The 26963-nt window shown below is 44.2% G+C and overlaps 1 protein-coding gene across 1 annotated transcript in view; it reads right to left on the bottom strand.

The window, feature by feature from the left end:
- Positions 1-16261, bottom strand: part of LOC123184912 (peroxidase 2) — a 46558-nt gene extending 30297 nt beyond the window's left edge. The window contains exon 1 of the mRNA XM_044596948.1: positions 16063-16261. Within this exon, the coding sequence (XP_044452883.1) occupies positions 16063-16261 (199 nt within the window). The remainder of the gene's footprint in view (positions 1-16062) is intronic.
- Positions 16262-26963: the final 10702 nt, after the last annotated feature.

The following is a 26963-nucleotide window of genomic DNA, read 5'->3' as shown; positions in this document are numbered from 1 at the left end:
TTGCTAGAGCTTTGCCAATGTCAAGTATCTCTTCCTTAGACCATGAGATCGTGTAACTCCCGGATACCGTAGGAGTGCCTTGGGTGTATCAAATGTCACAACGTAACTGGGTGACTATAAAGGTGCATTACAGGTATCTCCGAAAGTAGCTGTTGGGTTGACACGGATCGAGACTGGGATTTGTCACTCCGTATGACGGAGAGGTATCTCTGGGCCCACTCGGTAATGCATCATCATAATGAGCTCAAGGTGACCAAAGTGTTGGCCACGAGATCATGCATTACGGTACGAGTAAAGTGACTTGCCGGTAACGAGACTGAACAAGGTATTGGGATACCGACGATCGAGTCTCGGGCAAGTAACGTACCGATTGACAAAGGGAATTGTATACAGGGTTTGATCGAATCCTCGACATCGTGGTTCATCCGATGACAACATCGAGAAGCATGTGGGAGCCAACATGGGTATCCAGATCCCGCTGTTGGTTATTGACCGGAGAACGTCTCGGTCATGTCTACATGTCTCCCGAACCCGTAGGGTCTACACACTTAAGGTTCGATGACGCTAGGGTTATAAAGGAAGTTTGTATGTGGTTACCGAATGTTGTTCGGAGTCCCGGATGAGATCCCGGACGTCACGAGGAGTTCCGGAATGGTCCGGAGGTAAAGATTTATATATGGGAAGTCCTATTTTGGCCACCGGAAAATGTTCGGGATTTTTCGGTATTGTACCGGGAAGGTTCTAGAAGGTTCTGGAGTGGGGCCCACCTGCATGGGGGGACCCACATGAACGTGAGTAGTGGGGGAAAGGCCCCACACCCCTGGTCAAGGCGCACCAAGATCCCCCCTTAGAAGGAATAAGATCATATCCCGAAGGGATAAGATCAAGATCCCTAAAAAGGGGGGATAACAATCGGTGGGGAAGGAAATGATGGGATTTCTTTCCTCCCACCTTGGCCAACGCCCCAATGGACTTGGAGGGCAAGAAACCAGCCCCTCCACCCCTATATATAGTGGGGAGGCGCATGGGAGCTTAACACAAGCCAAGGCGCAGCCCCTCCCCTCCCCAACACCTCTCCTCCTCCGTATATGCTTGGCGAAGCCCTGTCGGAGTACTGCTGCACCAACTACACCACGCCGTCGTGCTGCCGTTGGAGCAATCTTCCTCAACCTCTCCTTCCCCCTTGCTGGATCAAGAAGGAGGAGACGTCTCCCGTCCCGTACATGTGTTGAACGCGGAGGTGCTGTCCGTTCAGCACTTGGACATCGGTGATCCGAATCACGTTCGAGTACGACTCCATCATCACCATCCCCTTGGCTAGCTTCCGCTCGTGATCTACAAGTGTTATGTAGATGCAAACTCTCTCCCTTGACTCATTGCTTAGATGAACTCATAGATGGATCTTGGTGAAACCGTAGGAAAAAATTTAATTTTCTGCAACGTTCCCCAACAGTCGCCTCTGAGAAAGCTTCCAAATCCATGTTGACAGAGTATTTCAAAGCTAACCAAAACCACCCGTGGGCTAGGAATATATTGTACAAGGATTTTCCTGGAAGGTTCACATGGCAGAAGGGTAAGAAGTATTGGAAAGAGCGGGTGAAGCATTATCAGATAGGTCGAATTGTGTCTGCCAATCCTGCCGAGGGGGAGCGATACTATCTGCGTGTCCTGCTAAACCATGTTGCTGGCAAGACATCCTATGAGGACCTGCTCACCGTGGACGGTAGGCTATGCGGGAGCTTTAGAGAGGCTGCCGAAAGGTTGGGACTCATCGAGGCAGATAACACGCTCGACGACTGTCTTACCGAGGCAGAGCAGTGGGCGATGCCTTGTTCGCTCAGGAGGCTCTTTGCAACAGTTTTGGTGCACTGTGAGCCATGCGACGTGCGTGGTTTATGGGATAGGCACTTCGAGCCTATGTCTGATGACTATCGGCGATCACACACATGCCCGATTGAGGTGGAACAGATGGTGTTGCTTGACATTAGGGGTATGTTGCAATCCATGGGCAAAGACATATCTGATTTTGCTCTTCCATGCATTGACGATGCGTTCGACCCAACCGAGGGCGAGGCCAGAGAAGTGATCGAGGAATCCAACGTCGATTTTGACATCAACGACACTAAATTGGCTTCGTCGCTAAACTTGGAGCAGAGGGTTGCATACGACGAGATACTAGCTTCTGTTGAACGCGGTGATGGGGGTGTGTTCTTTGTTGATGGACCGGGAGGTACAGGGAAGACCTTCCTGTACAGGGCGCTGCTCGCCAAGGTTCGAAGCAAGGGAAACATCGCTATTGCTACCGCGACGTCAGGCGTCGCCGCTTCTATCATGCCTGGAGGCAGGACTGCCCACTCGAGGTTCAAGATCCCATTGAGCTGCGACGATGGCGCCTCATGCACCTTCACGAAACAGAGTGGTACTGCCAAGCTACTGAGGATGGCCTCATTGATACTATGGGACGAGGCCACCATGACTAAGCGACAGGCGGTCGAGGCACTGGACAACAGCATGCGTGACATCACGGGAAGACGGGACCGACCCTTTGGAGGAAAAACTATTGTGTTTGGCGGGGACTTCAGGCAGGTGCTTCCGGTCGTCAGGAGGGGGTCCCGGGGTCAGATAATCGATGCAACCCTTCGAAGTTCACACCTCTGGAAGGGTATGCGCCAGCTAAGGCTTGTCACCAACATGAGGGCTCATAATGACACCTGGTTTGCGGATTACTTGCTAAGGGTAGGCAATGGCACCGAGGAAGTTGACGAACAAGGAAACATACGACTCCCTGAAGATATTTGTGTGCCGTCTACAGGCGAGGGTGATGACCTGGAGAAGCTGATTGACCATGTGTTTCCGAGACTAGATGACAACATGACCGATCCGAATTACATGACTTCACGCGCAATTCTCTCCACCACGAACGACAACGTCGACAAGATAAACATACGCATGGTAGAGCGTTTTCGGGGAGAAGAAGTAATCTACCATAGCTTTGACAGTGCAGAGGACGACCCATATGGCTACTACGCTCCCGAGTTCCTTAATGGATTGACTCCCAACGGTCTGCCTCCGCATGCACTCAAACTGAAGCTCAACTACCCTGTCATACTTCTGAGGAACATTGATCCGGCTAATGGTCTGTGTAACGGGACGAGGCTTGTGGTGCGAGGTTTCCAGAGGAACGCCATCGACGCAGAAATTGTGATTGGACAGCACGCGGGTAGGAGGGTTTTCCTTCCTCGAATACCCCTATGCCCGTCTGACAACGACATGTTTCCATTCAAGTTCAAGAGGAAGCAATTTCCTGTAAGGCTTAGCTTTGCTATGACGATTAACATGGCTCAAGGACAGACAATTCCGATCGTTGGTGTGTACCTACCTAATCCGGTGTTCTCTCATGGTCAACTCTATGTCGCATTGTCTCGAGCCACCGCGAAGAGAAACATAAAGATCCTCATTGAGAAGGAGAAAGAGAAGGAGAATGGCAAGAAGCAAAGCAGTAAATCAAAGAAGCGAAAAAGACCTGCCTTGTCCTTACAGACCTCGATGAAGAACATCGTCTATAAGGAAGTCCTTACAGGCTGAGGTCCGCTCTTATATATGACAGGGATTTACTCTTATGCTACATATAATTTGGTGCTCTTCGGTGTTCTTGTACAGATCTCTATCTTTCGATGTTACCAATTGAACTTTATTATGTTTATACTACAAGTCATATAATAATAATATTGCCTCGAATTTGAGACTTTGCAAGTTGCGAAATTTTACAGTATGTGACATTATTTTTCGTTTTGCTGGTTTGCTTATGTATATTATTATTTTGTTGTTTTGTAATCAATCATCTACTACATCTAAACTCGGCTTTGTTTTCCTACACAAATATAGCACACTGCCTGGGTCACTCTGTTGTTGTAAAACTAGACTCCATTGGAGTGTTCTACATGAGAGAAATATTTATGATGCGGCCCCAAAGCAGGCACAGGCATTGTTATTTATTTATTTTTACTATGTTATTTATTTCCCTTAAGCAGAACAACTCTGGTTGCTTGATCATGACCGGAGACTATCTTTGGTATTAGAACTACAGTTACACCAATGGGTTATTTGCATCTCAAGTTAAATTAGTCACTGTTAATCAACAATGAAATGTGGCCGTTGGTTCTTCGATAATTGATGGTACAGATGAGCAAAGCAGCAATTATATACCACACTGGATTAATGGTACAGGTGGTGAAAGCAGCAATGATATACCACACTGGATTGATGTTACAGATTGGACCCAAATACCTCCCTGAATTTTTTTCCAAAGGGTGCGATACTGGACCACCACACAATATCGAAACTACATCTTTATATTATTTATCATATGTGGAGGTCTCTGTATAGTCTCTTATTTCCCCCTAATTGAATTTTATAATCCTTACTTTTCAATACATATCTGGACATTGGTGGGACAGAATGTAAACATAAAAAATATATAATTGTTGAGATTAATATGCACCTTTATTACATCCAAGGACAGGGTCTTGGAGAATTTTCATCCGCTTGGTTATTTTCTGACGCCGTGCCCGTAAAAAAAAGTAGACTTTCAGCGACCAGATTTGTAGCTTCTGTAATGGGGAGTGTGAATGTGTATCCATGGGGTGTATAAGAATACGCAAATTCAAAAAGAATACATTCAGAATAGTCAAAACTGAAAATTGTGCATTGAATTGACCCTTTCTGCAAGGCTATGGCTGTCAGTTGCTTGACCCCTTCTTGCCCTCACATGGATGAAACCTTGCTTTTGTGGTGGAGGATTTTGATCAACAACCTTAGTAGCATTTCTTGAATCAGCTTCAGCATCTTTTCTGAAACTACCACTGTCATCATTGGATTTATGTGCCTTGAAACACTTTGCTTCTGTATCAGTCTGCACATTAAGATTCCAATGAATTAGCGATTAGGACAGACGGGAGAAAGAACAATGATCACTTGCTCTCTGCATAAGCTGTGCTATGGGCATTTTTCAGTATTACTAGAATATAACAAAAATATTGTAAACCACCTTCTGGCCTGCCAAGTGAAACAACTATTAAACTGTCAATCGGCACATCACAGCTTTTATAAGGGGAACAAAAATGGCACCACTAAAATCAAATATCACATATGAGAATAATGATAGCTTGCAGACCATCGCAAATATGATGCCTGCTAAAATATCATAGTAGGTTGTCATGTTTATACTCAATCTATACTGTACTCACTGGACGATTTATACTCCCTCTTCAGTTATAAAAATCACAGTACTCTGTATTCCCGAGTAGTCTCATTGCAAACAATAATATTACACGAAAATATCACAAATATATTAACTTTGATCTCTGTTACTAATTAGGAAGAAGGTCATTTCTACTGAAACCACAATGACAATGTCAATACACTACAAATGCCAATGAACCTGTAATCCCAGTCCACGTCGTCGGATGAGTGGAGGAAGGGGATGGGAGGGGGCGGCGGTGGGAGAGAGGGAGCCGGTTGTGCTTGCATCTGATCGCCGTCGGTGTGGACTGGCCGTAGTAGGCATGCGCGGGGACGCCGGCGTGGGCGGGGACGCCGGCGTGGGCGGGGACGCCGGCGTGGGCGCGCACGAAGTGCTCAGGGCTGTCAGCGCGTACCGCCTCCGATTGTCGTCGGCTGTGTGCTCGGAGAAGACGCCGCGGGAGGCGAGCAGGCGGAGGAGACGCTCGAGGACGGACGGGTCCGGGTGGCCTGTTGGGAGCAACTCCGCGGCCGAGGGAGAGGAGTGGACTGGCCGCTGCCTGATCTCTCGATCTGCCACTTCTCTTTTCTGATGAGAATAGGGGAGGGGATGAGAGGGCGCAGCAGTGGGAGGTGAGGACGGAGGCCGACAGCTGCGGGGGTGAGGGCGGAGGCCGGCGACCAGCGGGGGTGAGGGCGGAGGCCGGCGGCCGGCGGTGATGCGGGGAAGAGGAGGGCGACACGGGCAGGGGAGTGGATGACGTTCAGAGAGTGGACTGGCTGTGGAGTCAGTGGCGTAGCCACAGGGGGTGGCCAGGGTGGTCCATGGACCACCCTGTGATGCGGCCCATTACCTCGCTACAATATGTGAAAAAAGGGTTGGGTTAAGGCCCAAATCCAACAAGTCACGAACAGGACCACGTCTGCACGATCAGATCGTTCGTTTCCTCTCCTTTTTACTACCTCTGTGCGTAATTAGGGGTCGCGGAAATGGATGAAAATGGATGTATTTATAGTTAAAATATATCTACATACATCTATTTCTCCAACAAATATTTCCGAACGGAGAGAGTAGCTCGTACAATCCTTTGAATTTTTTTCTCGTCGCACGCTGAACTGCTGGAAGACTCAAACCGACGCAGGGCGACACAAGATTGGCCAATCTCAAAGATACAGAAGCCCTAGCATCTAGCAAGGCGGTGATCGCCGACCGGTGAGCCGGTGACCCGCGGCCAGCTGGCCGGCGGCACTAACAAGACGCAAGGCGGAGGTAGACTATGCACCAGAGCCCGGAGGCAGCGCACAGCGCCGCATCGGTTAAGGAAGGAGCTCCACTTCTCCACGGACTTCACATCTCTTCTAATTCGAAGTATGATTTCCAAATCCCTTAGGTAAAATATAATTTCACCTTTATAGTTTGAACAAGTTTAGCCGTGAGTGCAAACTTTAAAGTTTTTCGCAACTTGGATTTGATAAGTTGAGCTCAATGATTACATGAGTTCATTTGAACTGACAATTGGTAAACTGAAATTCCTTTTATTGTATAATTGTTGCAAAATGAAGAGAACCGAAGACATTGCATCACATACATTAAGTGATATGCTTTCTTCAGAGTAAATGAGAATGTTATAATCAAGACTTCCCCGACAAATAAGGTGTGTTATTTTCTTTTGGGCAAATTTAGGACCTAAACCATGATTTTTCGTGTGCTTTGCAAGACCCTATTAATATGTGCTTTTGGCAAATCATATACCAGTATGTGGATATTTTGCATTCGTGGTACAAAAAAATTATGTCCATTGGACCATCCTGACCTAAAATCCTAGCTACGCCACTGTGTGGAGGGATAATCCTCAGCTCCGTCGCCGCCTGCCAACAGCTTCTCGAGGAAAATTCTGGAGCGCTCGATGCCTTTTTTAAGATAGCTTGCCAGACATGGTTTTTAGTTGAATCGTCACTTTATATGTATATATTGTCAATTTGCCATTTTTAGTGGACTTCAATTTTTATACATTTGTGATCGTGTTATATTATCTCTACCTGTGAAATTTAGCATACATTATATTTATATAACTTCACCAAGATATTTCAGAAGCCCGTGGCAACGCACGGGCATTCTACTAGTATTTATAGTATCTCTATCATTTCTAAAATATTATACATGCATCGAGTGTCGGAAATAAACGATACTTGTCATGCATGCATGCCATGGTCATCATAGGTTACGGATTAAGTTTGGGATCATTTCGTGAGATCGTAGGTTACGCATAAACCACTTTCAGACCTGCCCTCCGGCAGACCCGAATGGTCCTGCTTGTACATGGTGCATGTGGAAGCATGCATGAGATGACCCCAACTTTTGGGAGTATGTGGGCTTGGCCATTGTGGTCCCCCAGGCAAGGTGTGCACGAATTCGGACACAAAACGCACGTTGCGTCACGTGGGGGTAGTGTTGTAGGGTTTTGTCGCCAGAATAACCCAAGAAATTGCATCGAGTGTCACAAATGAACGATACTTGTCACGCATGCAAGCCATGGTCATCATAGGGTATGCATGAAGTTTGGGATCATTTGGTGGGACCGTCAAGGAAAACCAATTTCAGACCTGACCTCCGGCAGACCCGAATGGTCCTGCTTGTACATGGTTCATGTGGAAGCATGCATGAGATGACCCCAACTTTTGGGAGCTTGTGGGCTTGGCCAATGTGGTTCCCCAGGCAAGGTGTGCACGAATTCGGACACAAAACGCATGTTGCGTCACGTGGGGGTAGTGTTGTAGGGTTTTGTCGCCGGAAAACCCTAGAAAATGCATCAAGTGTCGCAAATGAACTATACTTGTCACGCATGCATGCCATGGTCATCGTAGGGTATGCATGAAGTTTGGGACCATTTGGTGGGACCGTCAAGGAAAACCAATTTCAGACCTGATCTCCGGCAGACCCGAATGGTCTTGCTTGTACATAGTGCATGTGGGGGCATGCATGAGATGACCCCAACTTTTGGGAGCATGTGAGCATGAGGAATTGAAATAATGAAGAAGTGCAATAGAACATAACATATTATCTTACATTTTGGAAATATTTCGAATATAAAGAAGAGAACAAATATTAGAATGAAGAAGTGAAATAAGACAGAACATTTTATCTTACAAATTAAAAATATTTCAAAAATAATAAATATAAGAAATATTAGAATTAACAATTTAAATAAAACACACCATTTTTGTTTATATTTCGTAAATATTATCAATATACAAAAGAGAACGAACAAATGAAATAAAACACAACAGAATTTGGCTTATTTTTTAAATTTTAGTAAACACTTTTAGAAATAATATAGAAAAAAGAGATTTGATTTTAAATATTAGAAATATAAACAAGAAAAGAAACAAAGAAAATATAAAACATTGGGTAAGGCTGCCCTAGGCCAGCCCGCCCGAATTGGGCCCAAGGCGGAGCCGCGCAGGGCACATCGCAGCGCACAGCCGTTGGGTGGTGGGAGTTTAGTCCCACCTCGCCAAGCGAGGGAGCGCCGCACCGGTTTATATACCCGGCTGCGACTCCCCTCACAAGCTCCTATCAATTGCAGGCAGTACATTGCCTAACTCTCGTCCCCTCTGCCCCGTGGGGCCTACTAGCAGCAGAGATATTCTGCACCACGGGCCCATGCACCGCAGGGTTCCTAGTCGTATGCAGGCCGTGGAGTATGAATTCTCCTGCTCTGGTAGGTGGGCACTTTTTTGCCATATTGCCATGTGTATTGATCTTCAAATCATACACTAAATTATACACATGCTCACTTGCATTCAATACACAATTTTTTGTGTGCATACATGACAAGTTAATGTTTTGACCTTCAAGTCATCTAATAAATTTTACACATGCTCACTTACATGTAATACACATGGATATTAATTGGATTTCAACAAAAATGAGGCCGTGGTGTATGAATTCTACTACCACATGCATGCCATGGTCATGGTACGATGTGCAAAAAGTTTAGGATCTTTTGGTGGGACCGTCAAGGAAAACCTCTTCCAAACTTGCCCTCCGGCAGACCCGAATGGTCCGGCTTGTACATGGTGCATGTGGGGGCATGCATGAGATGACCCCAACTTTTAGGAGCATGTGAGCATGGCCAATGTGGCCCCCCAGGCAGGGTGTGCACGAGTTCGGACACAAAACACACGTTGCGTCACGCCGTGGCAGTGTTCTAGGGTTTTATCACCGCAAAACGCCTACAAGATGCATAGAGTGTCGGAAATGAACGGTAGTTGCGAGGCATGCTCGCTATGGTCATCGTAGGGTGTGCATAAAAGTTTGGTATCAATTGATGAGACCGAGAAGAAGAACCTACTTGTAGTACATGGTGCAAGTGGAGGCATACATGTGATTGTCCCAACTATATTTGATTTAATAATATTTCAAGTATGGAACAGAAAATAAAATTTATAATTAGGAAAGACAACCATGAAAAGTGAAATATGAGAGAACAATATATCATACATTATTTAAATTTATAACTGTCAGAACAAAGAAAAGAGGAGAATATAGAAAACAGAAGAAAAAATTTGAATGAATAAGTGCAATAAAAGACAACACATTATCTTACATTTTGGAAATATTTCAAATATAAAGAAGAGAACAAATATTAGAATGAAGAAGTGAAATAAAACATAACATTTTATCATACAAACTAAAAATATTTAAAAAATAATAAAGATAAGGAATATTGGAATGAAGAATTGAATTAAAACACAACATTTTAGTTCATATTTCGTAAATATTATCAATATACAAAAGAGTATGAACAAATGAAATAAAACACAACAGAATTTGGCATATTTTTTAAATTTTAGTAAACACTGTTAGAAATAATATAGAAAAAAAGAGACTTGATTTTAAATATTAGAAATATAAACAAGAAAAGAAACAAAGAAAATATAAAACGTATCAGCGAGCGGAGTAAGGCTGCCCTGGGTTAGCCCGCCCGAATTGGGCCCAAGGCGGAGCCGCACAGGGCACATCGCAGCGCATAGCCGTTGGGTGGTGGGAGTTTAGTCCCACCTCGCCAAGTGAGAGAGCGCCGCACCGGTTTATATACCCTGCTGCGATTCCCCTCCCAAGCTCCTATCAATTGCAGGCGGTACATTGCCTAACTCTTGTCCCCTCTACCCCGTGGGGCCTACTAGCAGCAGAGATATTCTGCACCACGGGCCTGCATCCTGGCCCATGCACAACAGGGTTCCTAGTCGTATGCAGGCCGTGGAGTATGAATTCTTCTACTCTGGTAGGTGGGCATTTTTTTGGCATATTGCCATTGTGTATTGATTCAATACACATATTTTTTTTGCATATATGACAATTTAATGTTTTGACCTTCATGTCATCTAATAATTTTTTTTAAATTGTTTGAATTTTTTATTAATTTATAATGCCTTCTAGACTAACTGGTCAAAACATCGGTCTATACCTCAGGGGGGCATTGTAAAATATTTTTTTTCCAAATTTTATTTCATAGCCATGATTGGCACATGTGGGTCACCATGTTCAAGAAAGTTTGTGTGATTTGGAGGTGGTGGGAAAAATCACATTTTTTCAAAAACTCGCTTAAGTAAATGGCCCCTACGAAATGCGGTCATTTTTTCGACCACCTCCAAATGACCTCAACTTTGGCACACATGATCTATTGCACAAACAATGGTGGGTTTCAAAGGTTTTATATTTTTTTGAAATTTTTATTAATTTATAATGCCCTCTAGACTGACTCGTCAAAACATCGGTCTATACCTCAAGGGGGCATTGTAAAATATTATTTTCCAAATTTTCTTTCATAGCCATGATTGGCACATGTGGGTCACCATGTTCAAGAAAGTTTGTGTGATTTGGAGGTGGTGGGAAAAATCACATTTTTTCAAAAACTGACTTAAATTAGACCAAATGGCCCCTCCGGAATGCGGTCATTTTTTCGACCACCTCCAAATGACCTCAACTTTGGCACACATGATCTATTGCACAAACAAAGGTGGGTTTCCAAGGTTTTATATTTTTTTGAATTTTTCATTAATTTATAATGCCCTCTAGACTGATTGGTCAAAACATCGGTCTATACCTCAAGGGGGCATTGAAAAATATTCTTTTTCCAAATTTTATTTCATAGCCATGATTGGCACATGTGGGTCACCATCTTCAAGAAAGTTTGTGTGATTTGGAGGTGGTGGGAAAATCACATTTTTTTTCAAAAACTGGCTTAAGTTAGACCAAATGGCCCCTCCGGAATGCGGTCATTTTTTCAACCACCTCCAAATGACCTCAACTTTGGCACACATGATCTATTGCACAAAAAAAATGTGGGTTTCAAAAGTTTTATATTTTTTTGAATTTTTTATTAATTTATAATGCCCTGTAGACTGACTGGTCAAAACATCGGTCTATACCTCAAGGGGGCATTGTAAAATATTCTTTTTCCAAATTTTCTTTCATAGCCATGATTGGCACATGTGGGTCACCATGTTCAAGAAAGTTTGTGTGATTTGGAGGTGGTGGGAAAAATCACATTTTTTCAAAAACTCGCTTAAGTAAATGGCCCCTCCGGAATGCGGTCATTTTTTCGACCACCTCCAAATGACCTCAAATTTGGCACACATGATCTATTGCACAAACAATGGTGGGTTTCAAAGGTTTTATATTTTTTTGAATTTTTTATTAATTTATAATGCCCTCTAGACTGACTGGTCAAAACATCGGTCTATACCTCAGGGGGGCATTGTAAAATATTCTTTTCCAAATTTTCTTTCATAGCCATGATTGGCACATGTGGGTCACCATGTTCAAGAAAGTTTGTGTGATTTGGAGGTGGTGGGAAAAATCACATTTTTCAAAAATTGGCTTAAGTGACCAAATGGCCCCTCCGGAATGCGGTCATTTTTTTGACCACCTCCAAATGACCTCAACTTTGGCACACATGATCTATTGCATAAACAATGGTGGGTTTCCAAGGTTTTATATTTTTTTGAATTTTTCATTAATTTATAATGCCCTCTAGACTGACTGGTCAAAACATCGGTCTATACATCAGGGGGCATTGTAAAATATTATTTTTCCAAATTTTCTTTCATAGCCATGATTGGCACATGTGGGTCACCATGTACAAGAAAGTTTGTGTGATTTGGAGGTGGTGGGAAAATCACATTTTTTTCAAAAACTGGCTTAAGTTAGGACCAAATGGCCCCTCCGGAATGCGGTCATTTTTTCGACCACCTCCAAATGACCTCAACTTTGGCACACATGATCTATTGCACACACAATGGTGGGTTTCAAAGGTTTTATATTTTTTTGAATTTTTTATTAATTTATAATGCCCTCTAGACTGACTGGTCAAAACATCGGTCTATACGTCAGGGGGGCATTGTAAAATATTCTTTTTCCAAATTTTCTTTCATAGCCATGATTGGCACATGTGGGTCACCATGTTCAAGAAAGTTTTTGTGATTTGGAGGTGGTGGGGAAAATCACATTTTGATCACTTAAACATAGGTTTAAGTGATGGAATATTTGATCTTTTTGCTTATTCAAATTATGCAATCAAGGAATGTGTGAGGATGAAAAATTATCAGTAACTTTACTAAACCCCATGTACTATAATTCATGACAGCCATTTTGGAACATTGCCACATTCAATATTTGGTATAATTGGCACATGGGCACAGCATGTTGCACTTGCCCACAGCATAGACAAGTGTTGCAGCATGTCTCAAGCAACACTGAAGCGCCATTTGTGATCATTGCACCATCAAAACAACAACTAAACATGAAGGAAGCATTCACCACCAATAAAGATAAGGCCACACATATATAGATAGCATTCTAATAGGTAGCAGGCAGTTCACAACAGATCCAGTTCAAACACACAATACATTACATTACATTACATTAATATAGCAAGTTTTCTAGCAGTTCAGAGCCATATGCAGCTTTCCAAAAGTAAAACATCATCAAATATACTGATGATGAGTACGACTTCCAGCTTCCGATGATCAGCATGATGTACGACTAGAGGTTAGGGTTTCTCAGGACCTTCAGGAGGGCAGAATGCTGACCAATGATCCTGTAGTCATGACTGGAGATCGATGTAGCCCGGCAATGTTCCATCAGATGCTCCAATAACCCAGACCTGGGCTTGGGCTTGCTGCAGTAGGGGCACCGGTACTTTTCATTCCTCCAGTTGTAGTACTTAGCAGGTCCTTGGGCCCTGATCTTCAACACCTCCTTCTCTTCAAAGGACTCGACGTTCCCCTCAACCACATCATCTCCAGATTCATACTGCACACATTAATGACTGACATTAATACATTATGCATTCAAAAACTATAAACACATAATACTAACTCAATGCAGAAATAACATTTCAACTAGCCCTTACCTCGTACGGCTCATCTTCATCAGACTCATATGGGTAGAACCCAGTCTTGTCCCACTTCCTCTTGTTGCCCAGAAGATCCTCCTCCTGCTATATTGTCAAACAAGCACATCAATTACAATGAATTGAATTGAAGTTCACATAATGTCATTACAAACAAAATTGTGAATGTGAACCACATTGGTATGTTGCAAGTGACCAAATGCTTTCCTTATAAATACAGAATCTAAGCAATCAATCAACAGACAAATGATGTCCTTCATAAATGCTAATGAAAATGCAAGCTAGATTCTTGATATTCCCTGGATTAACCCAACACTTTTCTTTTGAGGGAATTCCCCCCAAACTACTTAATGGAAACATATAGTATATTTTGTTGCTAGGATCCTGCCTTGGAATGTTTACTTCACACTTTACATATAGTATATACTAATTACAGAAGACAACTACAAATTTTAATATGCACAAATTACTGTTTTTGGGATAATGCAGCAAAGCTCCTACACATATTAACATAATGCAGTAGTTAATTAGGTACAACTTCAACTATAAATGCATACATCTCCAACAAACATCTAAAATTTCATTACTTACCTAAACAACAACAAATTATACTATAGATGAATCTTGTATCATCTAAATCAATTCATTGGCACATCTTAATTAATGCATTCCAAATCAAATATGTTTCCATCCAATATCATTGAACCACAGATCAAATCAAATAATCATAAATGTCAGCAGCATTGAACTACAGATCTAATAATCATATGACATCTATCTGACCTTAAATTCCCCCTTAAATAAGGTATTCATCCTCATACTAATTGAATTCTAACAAGCAAAAATTCAACTACTAATCTAATAAGCATCTGAAAAAACCCCAAGATGCTTTTATCTCTGAAGCAACGACATTGCACAGGATGTTCAATGCTATCAATATCTCTGAAGCAACGACAAAATTCCACTACTAACCCAAAGTAAATAAGCATAGACTGCCCCTTCCCCTTGACCACGCTTCCCCTCTCCTTCAGAAGCCCCAATCCAGCACAAAAAAATCCAGCCCTTGAGAAGCTCTTTTTGATTAACATGACAACACCCAGTACGTGAGCACATCCTTCACTATATTTACAACCAAACTAATGCACCATCTAATCACCTCAAGTAGATAATTTCCAAAAACACAAGGCCATGCACAACCCATCTCATAGCCTCTGCCTGACAGGCATCAATCAAGCATCAAATAACTGCAACTATGACAACATGCATCAATCAAGCATCTAAGAATTGCAACTATCATAGCCATAATCCCTAGAACTAAGCATACATTTAATTAATCATCAAGCCAAAGAACTAAAGCAGGCACCAACCCAAACCAATACAAAAGTATATATTTGACTCCAAACACTTAAAGAATTGCAAAAATTCCACTACTAATCTAATAAGCATCTGAAAAAACCCATCCCTCGGTCTGGCTACTTCTAACCTAATCTAATAATCATATGTGGTCCACCATTCTTGCATGAATCAAATACAGAAAAACCCTAAAGCAGAGAAAACCCTACCTCCAACAAATCTAACCAAACAAAGTTCTGGCCACAAACCCTACAATCTAAAAACTACCAACTAAAAGTTAGCCGCAGATACCTTCTGCTCCGCTTCCTCCTCGCCGGAGCCGGCCTCCACCTTCTCCACCTCGTGCGCCTCGCCAGAGCCCGCCCCCAACTTCTGCGCCTCGCCAGAGCCCGCCTCCACCTTCTGCGCCTCGCCGGAGTTTGCCAGAGCGAGCGCATCTGGCTGGACCGCGCCGTTGCGGCCCGCCCCCACCTTCTCCAGATCTCCAGCGGAGGGAGCACCGCGCTGGACGCCGGCACGCCCCCTCACAAAGGTGCCCGCAACGACCTGCCGCGCCTGCTCCACCAGATCTGCGCCCCAATCGGGGCGCTCGCCTCCTGCGTCCGCCATGGCGATGGAGAGGATGCGGTGAGGGAGACGAGGAGGTTGGAGAGGAGAGGGAGTGGGGAGTGGAGAGTGGAGAGAGGGAGACGATGCGGCGGGGGGAAATGGTGGGCGATGCGGCCGGAGGTGGTTGCCGTCCACATTTATATGATGGGACAGTTTTGGCAACTACCCGTGACATGTGCTGCCCCACGCGCGGGCGGCTTCACGCGTGCATGAAAGGCCGCCGTATACAAACAAATACGTATACGGACGGGCACACATATACGGCCGGGCATACGATCTAACCGGACCCGTACGGGCCTCCCAGGGCTCCTCGACGGCTATACGCGGGGGCAACAAAGACGATTGTGCCCCTCGTTATGAACTGTTTTTGGTTCATCCTAGCCGTAGATGTGTTTTTCCACCCCACGTTCAGCCCAGGGGGGAGCACCGGAGCAGAAACGCTTCCTCACTGAATCCCTCACGATCTCTTCGGCTTTGTAGCAGGTCTTGTAGTAGTGTCCGATCGCGAGCGCCAGCGCAGCAGGAGGGTAGCTGCTAGGCGTGCCCGGGCTGGGATACCCACCATACCCTGAAGCGTGGCACGTCCGCGCCACGTAGCCAAGCAACGCTACCATAGCCAATGCGGCAAGCTTAGCCATCTTCGCTATGGCCGTACGTATCTGTGCTCCCTCTGTTACTTGTGTGTTTCCTCGAGAAATGGGAGGACGATGGGTGAAGGAAGCTTGCTGTTGCTCAGGTCTATTTATAAACCCACAATGCTGTGTTATGCAGTTTGAATTCGAACAGCGACAGCGACAAACTTGCTCGCATGGAATAATGAGTTCTTTACACTATCTCGGAGAGCAAAGTCAAGCGGGGACGTGGGCAGGGTAATCTCAGTACAGCTCGGACTGGTTGACATTGTCGTGTGCTAGTTCCCTGTGTTGATGTGGGTGTCGGCCGAGCAATGCTATACTCACGGGCTGTGTTTTTATCATAGTTTTAAATAGCCGGCTATAGCTCCGCTATAGCCCGCTATAGCCTTTTTAGTAAGGTGCCGCTAAATGATCGCCTTCACAAATAGTCCGCTTTAGCCCGCTATAGCTCCGCTATAACTGATTTACAGGCCCGCCGCTATTTTTCATATCCCGCTATTTGAAACATTGGTTTTTACTGAATTCACGGACTGTCCTAGTTGTGATATTTTGATTGGATAGAAATTAGGATGAGGGGTCCACCTTCACTGAAAATCAGGGGGGAGAAGATTAGTTAAGGAAAGAGCCCGTGAAAGGCCCGTAAAGGTCCGTGCGTTTAGAATTATCGGTGTCGGCCGGGTGGAATACATAGTAGTAGTAAGAGTACTACTAGATTACGTGCCAATAGGTTTTGATCATTGATGCTGTACCGTGTGCCGCAATGGAAGGGGTGATGGATGGACATTTGTTTCCTTGGGAGTTGGGACGAAGCTGCTGGCATGCATGGTTGTGTACTACTACTACACCGGTTTGCTGTTGGCATTGTCTGATAATTGTACCCATGTGTGTCCAGTGGATTGTCGTTTCCTGGGGTCGACAGACAGGCATCCATGTATATATCCATAGATTAAACAAAACCGGTTTACTTCGCTAGGATTTACTTAAACACTTTTGCTCTGGTACACCCCCTAAACACACTCTAGCTTCTGGCCTACTCGAACACCCTTTATTGAACATGATCTAGTTTCAAACATTTTTAAAATGACCCCACGGTATGTATTTGTGACAAGTTTGAACGATTTCAGACACCATACGTACTTTGCAACACGTCCGGCTATTTATCGGCCTTTTTTGACTAAGAAAACCCCAGAAAATATAAAATTTACCGATAACCAAAATAACTTGGCATAATGCCTTTAATTGGTAATATAAGCTCATCGAAAAAATTTAGGGTCATTTGACGTATGCCAAAAAAATATGCTCTCAAAGGGACCCTTTTGGCCTATCCGAAAACTCTCTGTTGAACATGGTCTATTTTTGGACATGCATGAAGCAACCTCAACTTTTTCCAGTAGGTGGGCATACCCATGGTAGGCATCCATACTAGGTTTGAACGAATTTCTACACCGTATGCAAGTTGCGTCATGTCCGGCCATTTATCAGCCTTTTTGGGTTTTTTTGTTGCAGCCTGCATGTACGTAGCTGTACGCAACACACTGTGCCGTTCGTGGTTTTTGTCCCACCTCGTCTAGTTACACAGAAGGAGACAGGATGCTAAATCATTTTAGCATCTTATCAATATGTATTTTAGCATAGCCCTATCAGGCAATTCTATCTCCATAGATAATTATGACTGGACAAGTCCTGCCAAGTACACCTTACTTGAGTGCTCGGCCGCGACATGCGCCTCGCGGCCTGCCGCATCCTTGGCCAAGAAGTTGAGCCTAACGAGAGCCGCATCATAGGGCGACACCATGACCACAATTAATTCCCACTAACACCCTTCAGTAGTAACAAAAAAATTGTGATAAACATAAGATGACATAAATTTTGAGCAACAAAGAACAACATAAGCTTAATGTCCAAGTCAAGTAATCCACATTTCTACCACACTAGGGGTTACTCAATCGGGTGAAAGAAGAGAGACATTCATAATGAAGGAAATATGCCCTAGAGGCAATAATAAAGTTGTTATATTTCCTTATATCATGATAAATGTTTATTATTCATGCTGGAATTGTATTAACCAGAAACTTGATACATGTGTGGATACATAGACAAAACACCATGTCCTAGTAAGCCTTTACTAGATTAGCTTGTTAATCAAAGATGGTTAAGTTTCCTAACCATAGACATGTGTTGTCATTTGATGAACGTGATCACATCATTCGACCCATCCGTTAGCTTAGCATATTGATCGTTTAGTTTTATTGCTATTGCTTTCTTCATGTCAAATACATATTCCTTCGACTATGAGATTATGCAACCCCCGGATACCGCGGGAATACCTTGTGTGCTATCAAACGTCACAACGTAACTGGGTGATTATAAAGATGCTCTACAGGTATCTCCGAAGGTGTTTGTTGGGTTGGCATAGATCGAGATTAGGATTTGTCACTCCGAGTATCGGAGAGGTATCTCTGGGCCCTCTCGGTAATACACATCATAAGAAGCCTTGCAAGCAAAGTGACTAATAAGTTAGTTGCAGGATGATGTATTATGGAACGAGTAAAGAGACTTGCCGGTAACGAGATTAAACTAGGTATGAAGATACCAATGATGGAATCTCGGGCAAGTAACATATTGATGACAAAGGAAATAACATATGTTGTCATAACAGTTCGACCGATAAAGATCTTCGTAGAATATGTAGGAGCCAATATAATCATATAGGTTCCGCTATTGGTTATTGACCGAAGAGGCGTCTCGGTCATGTCTACATAGTTCTCGAACCCGTAGGGTCCGCACCCTTAACGTTCGATGACGATTTAGTATTGTATGAGTTATGTGATTTGGTGACCGAATGTTGTTCGGAGTCCCGGATGAGATCACGGACATCACGAGGAGTCTCGAAATGGTCGATAGGTAAAGATTGATATATAGGACGATGGTATTCGGACACCGAAGTGTTTCAGAGGGTATCGGGTACTTATCGGGTCACCGGAAGGTGTTTCTGGTACCCCCGACAATCATATGGGCCATATGGGCCTTGTGAAGGAACACACCAGCCCACAAGGGGCTGGTGCGCCCTATAAGGCTATAGGTGGAGGAGAAGAAAATGGGGGAAGGGAAAGGAAAGTGTGGATTACGACTCCCACTTCCTTCCCTCACCCCTCTCTTTCCTTCCCCTTCATGCATACATGAAAAGGGGGGCGCAGAGCAAGGCAGGGCCCCTAGGTTGCGGCGGCCAACCCTAGGGTGCCCCTAGCTGCCTCTCCCCCTCCCACCTATATATATGTGTGGGGAGGGGGCGTCTAGAACACACACCAACGATTGTTAGCCGTGTGTGGTGCCCCCCTCCACAGTTTACGCCTCTGGTCACACTAGTAGAAAAAGGGTCAAATGTGAAGCACATTAGTGCCGGTTTGAATTTGAGCCGGCACTAATGTGCTCATTAGTGCCGGTTCCAACGGCTAGGCGGGCGGACATCATTAGTACCGGTTCGTGGAGAACCTTTAGCACCGGTTCGTGCCACGAACCGGTACTAATGAGAGTGGTGGCAGGATGTTGTCAGAGTGGGGCCCCTCCAGCACCTTTAGTACCGGTTCGTGCCACGAACCGGTACTAAAGGTCGTCCTATATAAACCCTTCGTCCACCAGCACTCTGTTCTTCCCCCTTTCCCCTCTCCCTCTCCTCTGTTCTTCCCTTCTTCCTCTCGAGTTCATCACAAAATTTTCCCCAAATTTGTCAAGATTTGCAGGCCCCATCCATTCAAATGTTCACAAAGGTTAGCAACTTTGTCCTTTCATCTCTCATTGCTAGATTAGCTTTTGTATTGGTTTATATAGTGATTAATTGTGGGTTTTAGTAATTTGGGAGGAATTATATGTGATAGTATTTGATTTATATGCAAATTGAGGTCAAAATAACACTTAGTTTGCATATGTAGGTGTGGTTTACTTAGTGCCTTCTAAATCTCCGTCGTAACCACCGTCGATCACCCGCACCGTCCTGTCGCCCGCACCACCTTGTGGTGAGCCTCTTGTTCATGAAATTTTATATAAAAAATTGATGTTTGTGTGATTTGGATATATAGTTACTTGTATAATTATCTTACCCGTACGTTGTTTGTTATACATAGTGCCATGGTTTTGATATCCGTCCCCGTCGGCCCTCGCCCTTGTTATGATTCGGATGTGGTATATTCTCTCTTAAAACTATTTGTTGCATTTCGTGTTTATGACAAATTATGCCCATCAAGCTGACATAGATATTTGTATGTAGGAGGTAGTTGAACCGGAAATTCCAACCGACCCTATTGTCGAGAGGTTAAATTTAGTTGAAACAGAAAACGAGGATTTGAAAGAAAAATTGAAAAGAATTGAGGGGAGAAGATGGAATTGGAGTTGCATGTTGCCGATGTCGTCGATGATCACAAGATTAAGATGGAGAAAATGCGCTTGAAGATTAGAAAGATTAGAAACTATGCCATTCATAGTGAGGCTTGGTATCATTATGCGGTTGGATCAATTGTTACCTTAGTTGCCATCTTGATCGCATTTGTTGTTGCATTTAAATTCTTTAGCTAGAGAGTTATTTGGTTGTTGCATTTAAGTGTTGTATGAACTTTATGTATTGTATTAATTTGGTGTTTTCAGTGCTGTGTATTGAAGATGAGCCGACAATGGATGTACGATGACCGATGCTCTCCCGAGTTCATTAATGGCGTGCATACTTTTCTGCTTGCGGCTGAGGCAAACAAGCGGGTGGATGGTTTTATGCCTTGTCCATGTGCTGGCTGTAAGAATGGTCACAATTACTCTATGTCAAGAACCATTCACGTCCACCTGTTTGAGTCCGGTTTCATGCCCCACTATATTGTTTGGACCAAGCACAGAGAAAGAGGGGTTATGATGGAAGACAATGAAGAAGAAGAGGACGACGACTGCTATCCTGGCCATGGGTTCCCTGAATACGATGATACAACAATAAGGGAAGAAGCTGAGCCGGTAATGCGGGAAGAAGCTGAGCCGGCAATGCGGGAAGAAGCTGGAGAAGAGGCTTCAGATGAGCCCGTTGATGATCTAGGTCGGGCCATTGCCGATGCAAAGAGAAACTGCGCAAGTGATTTGGAGAAGAAGAAGTTGCAGCGCATGTTAGAGGATCACAAAAAATTGTTGTACCCAAATTGCGTGGGTGACAAGAAAAAGCTGGGCACCACACTGGAATTGCTACAATGGAAGGCAGAGAATGGTGTATCTGACAAGGGATTTAGAAAGTTGTTGGTAATGATAAAGAATATGCTTCCAAAGGACAACGAATTGCCCGAGCGTATGTACGAAGCAAAGAAAGTTGTCTACCCTCTAGGGTTAGAGGTGCAGAAGATACATGCATGCCCTAATGATTGCATCCTCTACCGCGGTGAGTACGAGGATTTGAATGCTTGCCCGGTATGCGGTGCATTGCGCTATAAGATCAGCCGCGATGACCCTGGTGATGTCGAGGGCGAGCGCCCCAGGAAGAAGATTCCTGCCAAGGTGATGTGGTATGCTCCTATAATACCACGGTTGAAACATTTGTTCCAAAACAAAGAGCATGCCAAGGCGATGCGATGGCATAGAGAAGACTGTAAGAAAGACAGAAAGTTGAGAGTACCCGCTGATGGGTCGCAGTGGAGAAAAATCGAAAGAAAGTACGGGAAGGAGTTTGCAGATGACGCAAGGAACGTATGGTTTGGTCTAAGCGCAGATGGCATTAATCCTTTTGTGGAGCAGAGCAGCAACCATAGAACCTGGCCTGTGACTCTATGTTTGTATAACCTTCCTCCTTGGTTGTGCATGAAGCGGAAGTTCATTATGATGCCAGTACTCATCCAAGGCCCTAAGCAACCCGGCAACGACATTGATGTGTATCTAAGGCCATTAGTGGAAGAACTCTTACAACTTTGGAATGGAACAGGTGTACGTGCGTGGGATGAGCACATGGGGGAAGAATTTGACCTAAAGGCATTGCTGTTTGTGACCATTAATGATTGGCCTGCTCTCAGTAACCTTTCAGGACAGACAAACAAACAAGGGATACCGCGCATGCATGCACTGTTTGGACGATACCGACTTAGGGAGTCCGGGATTAGGGGGTCTCCGGACAGCCGGACTATATCCTTTGGCCGGACTGTTAGTGAAGGAAATATGCCCTAGAGGCAATAATAAAGTTATTATTTATTTCCTTATAATCATGATAAATGTTTATTATTCATGCTAGAATTGTACTAACCGGAAACATAATACACGTGTGAATACATAGACAAACTTAGTGTGACTAGTATGCCTCTACTTGACTAGCTCGTTAATCAAAGATGGTTATGTTTCCTAACCATGAACAAAGTGTTGTTATTTGATTAACGAGGTCACATCATTAGTTGAATGATCTGATTGACATGACCCATTCCATTAGCTTAGCACCCGATCGTTTAGTATGTTGCTATTGCTTTCTTCATGACATATACATGTTCCTATGACTATGAGATTATGCAACTCCCGTTTGCCGGAGGAACACTTTGGGTGCTACCAAACGTCACAACATAACTGGGTGATTATAAAGGAGCATTACAGGTGTCTCCAAAGGTAGATGTTGGGTTGGCGTATTTCGAGATTAGGATTTGTCACTCCGATTGTCGGAGAGGTATCTCTGGGCCCTCTCGGTAATGCACATCACATAAGCCTTGCAAGCATTACAACTAATATGTTAGTTGTGAGATGATGTATTACGGAACGAGTAAAGAGACTTGCCGGTAACGAGATTGAACTAGGTATTGGATACCGACGATCGAATCTCGGGCAAGTAACATACCGATGACGAAGGGAACAACATATGTTGTTATGCGGTCTGACCGATAAAGATCTTCATAGAATATGTAGGAGCCAATATGGCCATCCAGGTCCCGCTATTGGTTATTGACCGGAGACGTGTCTCGGTCATGTCTACATTGTTTTCGAACCCGTAGGGTCCGCACGCTTAAGGTTACGATGACAACTATATTATGAGTTTATGCATTTTGATGTACCGAAGGTTGTTCGGAGTCCCGGATGTGATCATGGACATGACGAGGAGTCTCGGAATGGTCGAGACGTAAAGATTGATATATTGGAAGCCTATGTTTGGATATCGGAAGTGTTCCGGGTGAAATCGGGATTTTACCGGAGTACCGGGAGGTTACCGGAACCCCCCGGGAACCATATGGGCCTTGATGGGCTTTAGTGGAAAGGAGAAAGGGGCAGCCCAAGGTGGTCGCGCGCCTCCCCCCTCCCCCTAGTCCTATTAGGACTAGGAGAGGTGGCCGGCCCCCCTTCTCTCTCTTTCCCCCTTGGGAATCCTATTTGGAATAGGATTGAGGGGGGAGTCCTACTCCCGGTAGGAGTAGGACTCCTCCTGCGCCTCCATAGGGCTGGCCGCACCCCTCCCCCTTGGCTCCTTTATATACGGAGGCAGGGGGCACCTCGAGACACACAAGTTGATCCACGTGATCTATTCCTTAGCCGTGTGCGGTGCCCCCAGCCACCATATTCCTCGATAATACTGTAGCGGAGTTTAGGCGAAGCCCTACTGCTGTAGTGCATCAAGATCGTCACCACGCCGTCCTGCTGACGGAACTCTTCCCCGACACTTTGCTGGATCGGAGTCCGGGAATCATCATCGAGCTGAACGTGTGCTCGAACTCGGAGGTGCCGTAGTTTCGGTACTTGATCGGTTGGATCGTGAAGATGTACGACTACTTCCTCTATGTTGCGTTAACGCTTCCGCAGTCGGTCTGCGTGGGTACGTAGACAACACTCTACCCCTCGTTGCTATGCATCACATGATCTTGCGTGTGTGTAAGAAAATTTTGAAATTACTACGAAACCCAATAGTGGCATCCGAGCCTAGGTTATTTATGTTGATGTTATATGCACGAGTAGAACACAAGTGAGTTGTGGGCGATATAAGTCATACTGCCTACCAGCATGTCATACTTTGGTTCGGCGGCATTGTTGGACGAGACGACCTGGACCAACCTTACACGTACGCTTACGGGAGACCGGTTCCCCCGACATGCTTTGCACACAGGTGGCTTGCGGGCGACTGTCTCTCCAACTTTAGTTGAACCAAGTATGACTACGCCCGGTCCTTGCGAAGGTTAAAATGGAGTCTATTTGACAAACTATCGTTGTGGTTTTGATGCGTAGGTGAGATTGGTTCTTGCTTAAGCCCGTAGCAGCCACGTAAAACTTGCAACAACAAAGTAGAGGACGTCTAACTTGTTTTTGTAGGGCATGTTGTGATGTGATATGGTCAAGACATGATGCTGAATTTTATTGTATGAGATGATCATGTTTTGTAACCGAGTTATCGGCAACTGGCAGGAGGCATATGGTTGTCGCTTTATTGTATGCAATGAAATCGTGATGTAATGCTTTACTTTATTACTAAGCGGTAGTGATAGTTGTGGAAGCATAAGCTTGGTAAGACGACAACGATGCTACGATGGAGATCAAGGTGTTACGCCGGTGACGATGGTGATCACGACGGTGCTTCGGAGATGAAGATCACAAGCACAAGATGATGATGGCCATATCATATCACTTATATTGATTGCATGTGATGTTTATCCTTTTATGCATGTTATCTTGCTTTGATTGACGGTAGCATTATAATATGATCTCTCACTAAATTATCAAGAAGTGTTCTCCCTGAGTATGCACCGTTGTGAAAGTTCTTCGTGCTGAGACACCACGTGATGATCGGGTGTGATAGGTTCTACGTTCAAATACAACGGGTGCAAAACAGTTGCACATGCGGAATACTCAGGTTATACTTGACGAGCCAAGCATATACAGATATGGCCTCGGAACACGGAGACCGAAAGGTCGAGCGTGAATCATATAGTAGATATGATCAACATAATGATGTTCACCGATGAAACTACTCCATCTCACGTGATGATCGGACATGGTTTAGTTGATTTGGATCACATGATCACTTAGAGGATTAGAGGGATGTGTATCTAAGTGGGAGTTCTTAAGTAATATGATTAATTGAACTTAAATTTATCATGAACTTAGTACCTGATAGTATCTTGCTTGTTTATGCTGATTGTAGATAGATGGCTCGTGTTGTTGTTCCGTTGAATTTTAATGCGTTCCTTGAGAAAGCAAAGTTGAAAGATGATGGTAGCAATTACACGGACTGGGTCCGTAACTTGACGATTATCCTCATTGCTGCACAGAAGAATTACGTCCTGGAAGCACCGCTGGGTGCCAGGCCTGCTGCAGGAGAAACGCCGGATGTTATGAACGTCTGGCAGAGCAAAGCTGATGACTACTCGATAGTTTAGTGTGCCATGCTTTACGGCTTAGAATCGGGACTTCAACGACGTTTTGAATGTCATGGAGCATATGAGATGTTCCAGGAGTTGAAGTTGATATTTCAAGCAAATGCCCGGATTGAGAGATATGAAGTCTCCAATAAGTTCTATAGCTGCAAGATGGAGAAGAACAGTTCTGTCAGTGAGCATATACTCAAAATGTTTGGGTATAATAATCACTTGATTCAATTGGGAGTTAATCTTCCAGATGATTGCGTCATTGACAGAATTCTCCAATCACTGCCACCAAGCTACAAGAGCTTCGTGATGAACTATAATATGCAAGGGATGAACAAGACTATTCCCGAGCTCTTCACGATGTTGAAAGCTGCAGAGGTAGAAATCAAGAAGGAGCATCAAGTGTTGATGGTCAACAAGACCACTAGTTTCAAGAAAAGGGGCAAAGGAAAGAAGAAGGGGAACTTCAAGAAGAACGGCAAGCCAGTTGCTGCTCAAGAGAAGAAACCCAAGTCTGGACCTAAGCCTGAAACTGAGTGCTTCTACTGCAAGCAGACTGGTCACTGGAAGCGGAACTGCCCCAAGTATTTGGCGGATAAGAAGGATGGCAAGGTGAACAAAGGTATATGTGATATACATGTTATTGATGTGTACCTTACTAATGCTCGCAGTAGCACCTGGGTATTTGATACTGGTTCTGTTGCTAATATTTGCAACTCGAAACAGGAGCTACGGATTAAGCAAAGATTGGCTAAGGACGAGGTAACGATGCGCGTGGGAAACGGTTCCAAAGTCGATGTGATCGCGGTCGGCACGCTACCTCTACATCTACCTTCGGGATTAGTATTAGACCTAAATAATTGTTATTTGGTGCCAACGTTGAGCATGAACATTATATCTGGATCTTGTTTAATGCGAGACGGTTATTCATTTAAATCAGAGAATAATGGTTCTTCTATTTATATGAGTAATATCTTTTATGGTCATGCACCCTTGAAGAGTGGTCTATTCTTATTGAATCTTGATAGTAGTAATACACATATTCATAATGTTGAAGCCAAAAAATGCAGAGTTGATAATGATAGTGCAACTTATTTGTGGCACTGCCGTTTAGGTCATATCAGTGTAAAGCGCATGAAGAAACTCCATACTGATGGACTTTTGGAACCACTTGATTATGAATCACTTGGTACTTGCGAACCGTGCCTCATGGGCAAGATGACTAAAACACCATTCTCCGGTACTATGGAGAGAGCAACAGATTTGTTGGAAATCATACATACAGATGTATGTGGTCCAATGAATATTGAGGCTCGTGGCAGATATCGTTATTTTCTCACCTTCACAGATGATTTAAGCAGATATGG

This window comes from Triticum aestivum, chromosome 2A (assembly GCF_018294505.1).
Source record: "Triticum aestivum cultivar Chinese Spring chromosome 2A, IWGSC CS RefSeq v2.1, whole genome shotgun sequence".
In the NCBI taxonomy this organism is placed as follows: Eukaryota; Viridiplantae; Streptophyta; class Magnoliopsida; order Poales; family Poaceae; genus Triticum; species Triticum aestivum.
This window is presented reverse-complemented; position numbering and strand designations above follow the sequence as displayed.